General features: G+C 38.8%; 1 protein-coding gene across 2 annotated transcripts; it reads left to right on the top strand.

Annotated features, from left to right (window-relative positions):
* Positions 1-340: 340 nt before the first annotated feature.
* GOPC (golgi associated PDZ and coiled-coil motif containing) lies at positions 341-11,486 on the top strand. 2 transcript variants are annotated; one of them, XM_053460135.1, is made up of 9 exons: positions 341-701; positions 4,473-4,637; positions 5,782-5,805; positions 6,619-6,794; positions 7,095-7,260; positions 7,748-7,843; positions 8,347-8,511; positions 9,928-10,108; positions 10,807-11,486. In XM_053460135.1, the coding sequence occupies exons 1-9, from the start codon at positions 438-440 to the stop codon at positions 10,923-10,925; spliced, it is 1,356 nt and encodes a 451-aa protein (XP_053316110.1). In that variant the 5' UTR covers positions 341-437; the 3' UTR covers positions 10,926-11,486. The 2 variants fall into 2 exon arrangements, with proteins under 2 accessions (XP_053316110.1, XP_053316111.1); XM_053460136.1 differs by lacking the exon at positions 5,782-5,805 and having other exon boundaries at positions 342-701.
* Positions 11,487-11,699: the final 213 nt, after the last annotated feature.

Raw genomic sequence — 11,699 nt, forward strand, 5'->3', positions numbered from 1 at the left:
CTGGCTTGTCAGTTGTGGCAGACGAAAGCATTCAATTGCCGATTTTGTGGCTTGGACGGTTAAGTCTTCAGCGGAAGAAGAAAGCGGTATGTTGGGTTTCCGCGGCTAGAGGAAAGGCTGTTATTACAGGACACGGATGCGAATAAAAGAGCTAGTAAAACAACCAACAGCCGATACTCAACTTACACCGGCGACAACAAATCACCTCCTTGATTTCCTACGCCAATCAAGAGCTCGCTCTTGGTCACATGTTATTCTCGCTGCCATTCATGGAGCTTCATAGCGTTCCATGCCATACGTCGCAGTACTTTGACGAACCAATCAGATGATGCCTCCGGTCGTTGCGCTCCACCAATCAGTGGGCGGGTCACGGATACGTGGGGTGTGAGTGACGGTTCTCCCTGGTTTTACCGTGTCCTGCTATCGGTTGCACCGTCATGTCGGCCGTTCCGTGTTCGGCTGGCCAGGCGGCCTCGAGTTCCGGCCAGGTTCCCGGCATGTCCATGTTCCGTTGGCTAGAGGTGCTGGAGAAGGAGTTTGACAAGGCGTTTGTGGACGTGGACCTGCTACTGGGCGAGATCGATCCCGACCAGGCCGACATCACTTACGAGGGTCGGCAGAAGATGACCAGCTTGAGTTCGTGCTTTGCACAGTTGTGTCACAAGGCGCAGACTGTCAGCCAGATCAACCACAAGCTGGAGGTGAGGCTCGGGGTGGGAGTACTGTGGGGAAAGGGATTCCGTTCTGTGACATCCGGACAGCTCTGATACTCCAGGCTTTGGCTGAGTGTAATAGGAGTAGCCGTGACTAGTTTACTAAGGTGTGTGCAGAAGCTGAGTCTGTCTGTGTGTGTATGTATGTATGTATATATATATATATATATATATATATATATATATATATATATTGCACCGTGGAGTTAATTTTATATATACACTCCACTGCATGTTATTTCCCCCAAAATGCTTACATGCATTCGTACTTTAGTATGCTGCCCACACATGCAGTAAAGGTCATGTCACCTTGGCAACTGTGCCACATGATCTCCCATTGTAGCAGACTTCTCAGGTGAGCCAACTCCGTAGAAGCAGCCAAAATATTTGTAATACTCCAATGTGAATTCTACTCCCATCTGCGTTAGACGTGTTTATATAAGATTATTTATCCAATATTACTGTAAATAATGCTCTCCAATGAGTGACCAATAGATTTATTTACAGATAACCATGCTTTTCTTACATATGTATTGAATAATTCTTTAAGTGTGCAAGCAGTGCATTATTAGTGAGTTTGCAGTTATATGCAAAGTGAGTTGTCACCGTGGGAAACGCCAGTCACGCTGGACATAAAGAATGGACCAATCAGACTGTGCTTGATGCACTCTGATTGGTTCCTACCCGCACAGCGTTGCAGTTCCCACTTTTGACAAGTTCACCTTCTTCCTGGCATTAGTCTTGCTGTGACCTCCTATGCCTCCCTTTGTTGCCCTGAGCGGGCATGGCTTAAATGGAATGTTGTAGAGTGGGTGGGGCTTGATAGGTGTGATGTATGAAAGAGAATAGATGAAAGTAATTTTACTGATGGGCACATTCCATTATTAACAGTTGACCGTTGGTATACTATCATCGCATTGTCATATCTTGCGGAAGTATACATGCTTACCTGATGTGTCCTTCCTTTTGAAGTTAAACCCGCATTGCATACTTTACCTTCTTCAGGCGACAGGTGCTCTTTACACACATATCAGGCTGTGTTTGGATTTAACACCCACACTATTTGCTCAAATTCGTGTGTTAATTGTGTTTTAGCATTTATTTTCCAAAATTCTCTAAAACAGATATTGCTCTCAGCAATTTTGGATTGCAAACTATTATCAGGACTAATAAAACTTTCATGGACCAGATTGGAGACCCCCCCCCATTCTATAAATTCTGCGCAGTCATTGGAATCTACCATAGCTCTGTTTTCTTGGCAGGGCCGATAAGTCAACAGATACTGGATCTGCTATGTAAGGGAGACCGGGATTGATTTCTTCCTCAACTCTTTGAAGGGTTTACTGGAACCTGTTGTTACTCGGTTATAAAGATATGTTTGTTCTGCTGCATTTCTTAAACTCGTGTGTCAGGGTGTATGAATCGAACTGGAAACGTTCTACTCCTATTTATCCTGTGCTTAGAGGTGATCTGGTAACTAAAATATTCATTCATGAGCCCCGGGTATTATTCTTGCTCCTCGCTGGTTAGTGTGAGTTCATGATCTAGCGAAAAGACTTCTTTCTCATTCATTATCATGAGAATGTAGTAGCGACTAGATTTGACAGACTAAGACAAATCGATACACAAGGTATTTCTTTCATTGTGAAAAAGTGGTGCATCAGGAGACGTTAATTCTGTTTTAAAAGGAAAAACAAAATCAATATCCGTGTGATCTAGAAAGGATGTAAATGATGAGATACCCCCGACCTGCCCATTAAATTTCATTCTTCCTGCTTGTAACTGACGGTTATGTTTGCGTGACTTATTTCGTGTGAGCTTTGATCTGCTTTACTACTGACTGGTATGGCTTCTTACAAAAGCGAGGCTGTGTAGGGCTTGGAACAGAACCGCCATCGTTGGCTTTGTACAAAAGTATGGCAACTTCTGTCCCTTTACAGTTTTTATTATTTAAAGAATTTTCGGCAATACAGCATCGTTTAGCTCACACCGTATTTGCTTGAATAGCAAAGAGAAAATCATCTGGAAAAAAACGACCTTGTATCTATGGCACAGTTGATTAAGCCTAAGGGCAAATACAGTGTTTAGAATGGAGAATATAGTCATGTGGTTTAAATAACATGCGCAGCTATTACAACTGTTGCCTGTGGGCCCATGAGGTTTTTAAGAACTTCAGGGTGATTGTCTGCATGTTAGCGTGTTTACAAATGTACTATAAGATGAAGATCTGTCGTTGTCATAAATGGGCACCAATTAAAACACGTGACTAGAATGATCTTTTTAAGATAAATGCTTGCAAGTCCTAGTAAGAGATTTTAAATCATGTCATGTGGGCATCTGCTACCCTTTGGTTCATGCTGCATATACATGTGAAACTGACATTTTTAACTACTATAGTAGAGTTCTTTAAAAAAGTGTAATTTTCTTGTATTTTGTTAATTATATATTTATAATACAAAGGTAAATGATTTTATCATCAAGCGGCACTGGTCTATTAATAGTAAAACTATATCTAAATATATCTGCCTTTTACATATCCGGTGGCCTCCACCTAGGTAGCTCCTTTTGAGACCTGCTCCCTCTCATTCCTCATGAGCCGTGTGTTTTGTTTGTGTTAGTACAGTGTCCTCATTGCAACGACCCAAGCTGTAGACCTGTTGAACAGGTTTGTCAGAAGAAGTGACCGTGTTTTACAGTACCTTTTGCTTGACCACACCTAGGGGATAATCCTGTTCAACTACTTAACCCAGTATCCGAGCCGCAATACAGGAACCTTCTAGGTTGGAGACCTAACCGGATCTAGAAATAAAACTCATTTTGCTAAAGAGACAGGTAATACGCGAGTTGAGTTGAGTCAGCATCTCACTGAAGAGACAACAACCCTTCTTTTGGTCAACCCTATATCATTTATAGAGAAATCAGGAAGGTTTCTTTAACGTCTCTTCGTCAATCGAATTATGGACCAACACTAGTAGGTCTCTCTAGCAAGAAGGGTTGGCTAGAGAGACCTACTAGTGTTGGCCCATGGCAAATCCCCTTTTAGTGAATAACCTCAACTGATGTGCCAGAGTTTGTAAAAAAAAAAATAAATAATTCTGTCGCTATAACCAAATGAAAAGCTTTGGTTACATTTTCCAATGTGTTCTACAATGACCAAAGATAGTTAGCGGTGTTGCCAACAAATAGAAGTGACATTTATCCCATTTATGTAACAGGTGCGTTATCTGCTCATCTGCTTTATTGTTTGGGCTGGTCACAGAGGTATCCTTCCGGGTAAACGGAGGGTTACCGACAAGGAGATCTTCTAGAAGGTGCAGAGTTGGTAGGGTAGATATTGTGCAGAGCTCATTGCAAGGTATGAATTGGAAATAATTGTTTCTCTCGTACAAAAAGGAAAGGAATTGAGAAGTCCAACTCCTGTGGTAAATGATGATGATGATGATAGTTTCTCTTTTAAAGACAGCACTAGCTGAAAAACCTGAAAACTCACAGCACACTTGTAGTCCTAATGGGGAATCTGTTTTCTTCCACATTCTGATTCTTCATGAACGTTTCTTAAAAGGGTTTGACCTTCAGCAGCCCTGAAAATGTTTCTAATACAACACATTAGATATAAATGTGTTATGTTGCAGATTAAATAGACCAGCACACCTAAAGAGGTGCGTTCTTCAGATGTAAAGTGTTTAATAAAAACTAAGACTTGAAAGATTGCACGAAATGCCACAAATAAGAATGTTTTATTCCCCTTCTATCTTGCAGGCACAGCTTGTGGATCTGAAGTCGGAGCTGACTGAAACTCAGGCAGAAAAGGTTGTGCTAGAAAAGGAGGTTCACGATCAGCTCCTGCAGCTTCACGCTGTACAGCTTCAGCTACATGCCAAGACGGGCCAGAATGTTGATTCCGGGGCCATTAAAGCCAAACTGGTGAGCAGAAAATACGTGTTCTGTAAAAAGCATGCTGTCTGTACTAGTGTTTATTGGATAGATCTCGATTGCTGGGAAAGTGCATGTATATAACTAAAAGCTTTCATATAATTAATACTAATAATTGTACACAATGCCTACTAATAATTTCTGTATCAAATAGAATTTTTTTTGTTGGATACAAAATTGTAAGAATACTGTTTCATATTCAAACTCGTTAGAATTGTTGTTGAAAATGTAAGGCTCCATTAAAAAAAAAAATCCATCTACACAATTGGTACTTTACGCCTGGTGATATATATTTTTTTATTTTTAAAGTCCTCAATAGAATATTTCAGAATGCTCACTTTTTGCTACTGTATTAATGTTCATTATAATAATTTTAGCACATTAGATGTGAATAACGTGTTTGGGCTGGAAGTTGACCATCTTATCTGTACATTGCTTTAAAGCTGGATAGGATATATGGGCACCTTAACTGGTTATCATTTTAAAGTCGAATCAATGTGGATTTTGTCTGCAGGGTTTAGTGAGTTTTTCTGAGTGAATTGATAAATATGTTTTAAAATACGGACAACGCCTGCCTATCTCTCTTTGAATTTGTCACCAGTGCCAGAAGTTACTTCCTTCTGAAAACACTACATCTTATTCTTCAGACGCACACTATCAGTAACGCAACAGTGATCAATTGTTTTTTGTTTGTTTTTAATGATGGCAATCCAATTTTCTTAATTATTGGGAAGTGCGATTGATCCTCTTCATTCCTTAAGCTTTATTGCTGCTGTTTGTTCTGATGGACCAAAAAAAAGTATCAGCTTTTATTAACAAGCCAACACAGAAAAGGAAGTTACATAAGTTTTCTAGACCTGAGATTTTGATTTTCCCATTCTCTCTGCCCACGAGAAAAACCAAGTCTTTTGCCAAATATCCATTTTTAATATGAGGCTCTTAAATGCACCTCTGTGAGAAACATTCACTCAAATGTAGTAGTATTTAAAGTGAGCAGCATAGGCTGGAAATTGGTCCAACTCCATGATGTTCACACTTACTCAGTCTTCCCTTTTCCATTCTCTTCTAATATGTTTCTATCCCTCTAATAAAATCTTTTCTAATCTAGAGTCTTTTTTTTCTTTCTTGCTTTAAGTCTGTCCCTTCCTTGGGAATTATGGTGAGTACAGTCATGGCTGTCTCTTTATTAAATACAAAAGCTATTTCTAGGGTTATTTTAGTATTACTTATGCACATATGTATACAACTGCTATGGAATTTATCAAAGCATATCTTATCATTCTCAGGGATAGTGTGAAATTGTCTTTGATTAGCTAGAAAGTGTAAAATAGTATAGCACTGTGTGTATGTGTATATATAGGGGATCCATGTATAAAGTGGATATAGAGGCAAAAGGTGATCATTGTTGACCTTATTTGCATGCAACTACCCAGAATCCCTTGTGGTTGTGGCAGCACCATGAGATTTCTGAGGGAAAAACAAACCTTCTGGCTTTTCTGTAGATGAGCGTTTTAATTATGCTTCTACTACCCATATAATATATATTAGTTCTATTTTCCCCTTGTTTATCTCAATACTATTTGATATTGAGCTAACGAAGCATGAATCTGTTGACATGCATATTCTTCTCCTGTACTTTTGGTCCAGTAATAGCCCCGTGAAAGTATTTCACCACAAAAGGAAACCTTGACTTTTTATGGTACTGTTGATAACATATTGGCTAGCTGGCAACCCTTTTAACTTATATGATTGAAATCGGTGGCCAGTTATATTATGGTTCATCTGACTTATTTTCTGGTTGTTCTAAGGAAATGGTTTGGAAAGCTGTGCACCAGAATCTACCAGTATCGGGATTCTCTGTTCCTGTGGGGACTGTTGTGTTTTGTTTGTTTGTTTTTAAATGTGGAGTGTTGGAGTTTAGACTTTATTTGCCTCTTAATGTATTATGTTAATAATATTCTTTGGATGGCAGGAAAAAGAACTTGAGGCCAACAAAAAAGAAAAAGTGAAGGAAGCACAGTTGGAGGCGGAAGTGAAATTACTACGAAAGGAAAACGAATCTCTCCGACGACACATAGCAGTCCTTCAGGCGGAGGTGTATGGTGCTCGACTCGCTGCAAAGTACTTGGATAAAGAACTGGCTGGAAGGTGGGTGAAGCCATGAAGATCCAGCAGCATCTACCTGATGGCGTCTGTGGGTTGCGACCATTATACGGCCAGTTTACACCAACTTGTAATACAAATCTCCAGTGTAGTTATGTCAGCTGTTGTCTATGTGGCACACCCATTACTGGCACTGTATGTACAATCGAGTTTAGATCAAAGGTATACAAAACATTTAATCTCTCAGGGAAGAGTTTTGAATTTAAACGTTATGCTTAGTCACAGTATTGATTTGATGTTGATGTGGACCGGTGGAAATGATTTGTTTCTCCTACATACGTGTAGGGTGCAGCAGATTCAGTTGCTTGGACGGGATATGAAAGGACCTGCCCATGACAAACTGTGGAACCAACTTGAGGCTGAAATCCACCTTCATCGCCACAAGACCGTTATCAGAGCTTGTCGTGGACGCAATGACCTAAAGCGTCCTTTGCCAACTCCTCCAGGGCATGTAAGCTTCCTTCTGTATACTGTAACAAATGGCATATTTCCTTATCAGGTAACAGTATAGTGTTGAACAGCTTGCTGAACCTAGTCTTATTTGCACACCTGAAGTAGTTTTAGTAGCATGAGACCGGTGCACGTGTGACTTACTACACCAAAAACTAGTATATACAAACAAAGGTCGGCAACTCCAGTCGTGCAAAACGCTCCAAGCATTCACTTCCTTATCTTTGTGCAAATAGGTCTCTGTTTTTTTGTCTTCCATCTGTTGTTTATAAAAGTGAGTTGTATATAAAAATTAATTCAAGCATATACAAGGTGGTGTTCCTGTTTGGTCTGAGCACACTTTGGTGGACTTTGGAGGTAAAGACCTTTTTGATAACCCATGGACTGAGCCTGAGTGTATGTTTGTGTAGTTTACACCAAAAACTATACCGCATACAGAAATATTTTATTGCATGCATGAACATTAATATATTCATTTGTACCAGCAGGACCCAGACTGTTTAAAGAAAAGCCAAGGAGTGGGTCCAATCAGAAAAGTAATTCTGGTTAAAGAAGACCATGAAGGACTTGGCATATCAATCACGGCAAGTAGAATCTGTGTCATTTTATTAATGTAAACCTTTAACTTCTTTCAAAGGAAGGCTTCATACAGCTAATAAGTTAACTGGGTATCATTAGGTTCTAAGGGCTTTTTCGGGCAGGCCCATCAGTGGTGGACCACCAGTAGTACATTAGGAATGCACAGCAAGGCCTGAATGCAGGATATGTTTATATTTGCGGTTTCTGAGTCTTTGTCAAGCTTCTATTTTTGACATTACAATTTCAGAGGAGACAAACTTATTAGGGTAGCACTGTACTTTTTTTTTTTTTTCTCAATAGGTTGTTGAGTGGGTGAATTTGCCCTTTGGTTTTACGGATCCTTAACATTGAGATCTCTTTCATAAAAAAAACAAAGCAAACATTTGAATATTTTAAAGCCTGTGTCTCCTTTTTATAGTACTAAAGTTCCTTAATGTTAGTGTGTTAATCACCTTTTTTACAAAAAAATGTTTACATACAACTGTCTACCCTCATTTTATTTTAACAGGGTGGGAAAGAGCATGGAGTTCCTATTCTAATCTCAGAAATCCATCCAGCCCAACCAGCTGACCGTTGTGGAGGGTTGCATGTTGGGGATGCCATCTTAGCAGTCAATGGAATCAACTTAAGAGATGCCAAGCACAAAGAAGCTGTTACAATTCTGTCTCAGCAGGTGAGATGCATGCCTTACTAAACTCTTTAAACACAAGAGGCAATCTACTTGTTCACGTGGCATGAAATAAGTTTGTGTTGCATTATACAATAACGCTTTTTCACTTTAAAGCTAAATAGAACATTAAGCATCATGGAAAACAGATCAGGACTTTTCAGGTAAAGGCTTATTGTTCCATTAAAAGTTCTGATACTGTGTTTGAGTCATCCTACTGGACTTAAAGTGCTGAGGAATGTTAGAATTAATCAGTTAATTGCATGTTACAGTTTCAGGCAAGATGCCTTTGTAGAATCTCACATTTCCTCAACTGATATTTCAAATGGGATTTATAAAGAATTGAAAATAAGCCACGATGTTCCTGCTCAAAAACACCAATAATCGAACTATCCCAACCAATTTTAGGACCATAGCATTGTTTATGTGACTGGTGGGAAGGTATTTTTTTTTTTTTTAGTTGTTTTGTTAAGAGGGGAGTCCCATGGTGTATTTATTTGTTGTGACTGTTGCCTTTTTGCTTTGTGTTTTTTACCACTGGTAAAATAGCGTGCAAGTTTATTGGGGAAACCATTTTAGTAATAGATAAGCTCGTAAGATCAGGGCCTCTTTCTCCTTTTATAGCTGTAGTTTTGTCCAATTTGTATATTGTTAATTTTAATGTACTTATTTGCGCACTCCTTTTTTGTATTAGCGCTCCAGACTGTGCTGGTGCACTATTCATAATACGTAATAAGGCTTCATTTTGTGACAGCAGTAGGTCATGCGTAAGCTTCTCCTGGGATTACTCCGAACATCTGGCCCTGACAGAGTAAACCAGTTTGGACAGGTTTACGGACTTATAGTGAGCTCAATCATTTGGTGCCATGCAGTTTTTAATAACGGTTCTTTTTAGTAATGAATATTTCAGCGAAAAAGGAAAACTTTCGGAACTTATTTATGCAATTGGTTCAAGGATTATTCAGCCCCGCAATAAAGCTGGATAGACTTCACTTAAGTGCATTGTGTGCTGTTTCTTTTTTATTTATACTACTGTATTTTATCCAAATATACCATGCAGGCCCACGCAAAGGTTGTTTGCATCCCCCAGAAGTTCTTTGGTGGAAGGACTAGACAAGCACTAGTCCTTCTGTTATAAAATAAAAAGTGTGAAGCTTGTAACTAAGGGGGTGTAGCTAAACCTCAAAATTTACCAACAATGGCAGAAGCCACAGTCATAAGATGAAAAGAAGATCGAAATAACAAAACAATGCTTCTGTTCACACCATATTAACATATACTAGATACTACTACCATAGTCTGTATTTTCAGAAGACATTTAGCGGGCTTTTCTCTAAGTGTGTGAATGTAAAACTTTTCTTACCTGTTTTTTTTAATACATTGGTATACTGAGTTTTAAAAGTATTTTTTTTTGCTTTGCAGAGGGGAGAAATTGAGTTTGAGGTTGTGTATGTTGCTCCGGAGATAGATTCAGACGATGAAAATGTAGAATATGAAGATGAAAGTGGCCATCGTTATCGCTTGTACCTTGATGAATTGGAGGAAGGAGGCCGTAGCCCTGGAGCTAGTAAGGATGGAAGTGGTGATGTCAAACCATTGCCAGGTATGGTCTTCTAATAGTCTACCAACTGTGGTTCACAACTTCCAGTCCTAGGGGGCACTTTAGATCATGTTTTAATTAATATCCTGATCCTCAAACATTAGATGTGTAAAGATGAATCGCAGAGATTAAACTCATGTAGTGGTATTACAGTGGCAAGAAAATGTGAACCCTTTTGGAATTACCTAATTTTCTGCATTAATTGTTCATTAAATGTGATCTGATCTACATCCAAGTCACAACTAAGACACTATGTTTAAGTTCATAACACACAAACTATGAGAATATTTCATGTCTTTATGGAACGCACTTTATGGAATGCTTGAATGATGTGTTATTAGTTAAAACCGATTGCACTTGTTCATTATTGCAGCTTAGATGAAGATATCATATATATATAAATATATATATGCTTAAATGCTGGTAATTCCAAATGATTCACTTTTTTCTTGCCATTGTACAATACCTTATGACATTTTACACCTAACCTTCCCTTGACTGAATTTCTAAATTGTCGGAAACCTGTTATTTCTATATACCCCATCTTGAGTTAAGTCTTGTATTTTACACCCTTTAGTTTAATTGGGAACCACATTTTTTATGGTCCTGATACTTTAGAGCTGGATCTCTTATATATCAGAACAACACAATTTATATTTTTATATCAAGAGTTTAATATTAAACTTTATTTTTTTTTCCAGTGTTTGACCAAAAGCAACATATTGATGGTCATGAAAATGGAGGCTTGGAACCAGCAAGTGATTCACTGTCAGGGGGAACTGCGTCTAAACTAGCATATTCATCCGAATCCTTATCCTAAAGTTTGGCTTTTGTATTCTTGGCAGACGAGACCAATATTGACTCTAGTGGAACAAGACTAACTGACATGAAGTCTAACTACGCTGCGTCCGAGGGAGGCTGCTGTTTGCTGCCTTAAATTGGGTTTCCTCAGGGTTTCACTGAGCAATTCAAAGTGTGAGAGAACATGTGTCATTTATCCACTATGAGCCATACATTTAATGCGGTTGCATGTTTTTGTTTTTTTTCTTTTGTAAGCACCAAAGCACGTGTTTTTCCTTTTTGTGTAACAGTTAAATGTGTTTCCACGTTTTTAATTAATTTTAGGTTTTGGTGAAAACTGGACTGATGTAAAAAATTGTCTTACAGTATGTAGACGTTGAATGTGTTTTGTGTTGACATTTAGAAAAGCCAGGTTATTTTGTATTTAAGTGCCAATTCGGCCCAGCACAATCAAGTCATAACGGAGCATCTGTTTATATGCAGTAAATAACTTTTTTTTTTTTTCATTTTATAATTATTAAAAACATGATGCTCTAGGAAGCGCAAAAACAATCCGTATTTACAGTCACATGTGGTGTAGTAAAAATAAATGTATAGCATCTGCTCCAACTCCTTAAATTAGGAATTCTTAGCTCAGAGCAGCAATAAGAGGGTTTAATATACTGTCAGTACTACCATTCATGGGTTGGAAGGCAGACCTAGTGGGATGGCAATGTTGCAGGGTCTCCTCCTCTCCTCTTTTTCAAGTCATCTAGCATGTGGCGTTTTTCAACAGGCTGAATCCGTTCTTGGA

This window comes from Spea bombifrons, chromosome 3 (genome assembly GCF_027358695.1).
Source record: "Spea bombifrons isolate aSpeBom1 chromosome 3, aSpeBom1.2.pri, whole genome shotgun sequence".
NCBI classification, from domain to species: domain Eukaryota; kingdom Metazoa; phylum Chordata; class Amphibia; order Anura; family Pelobatidae; genus Spea; species Spea bombifrons.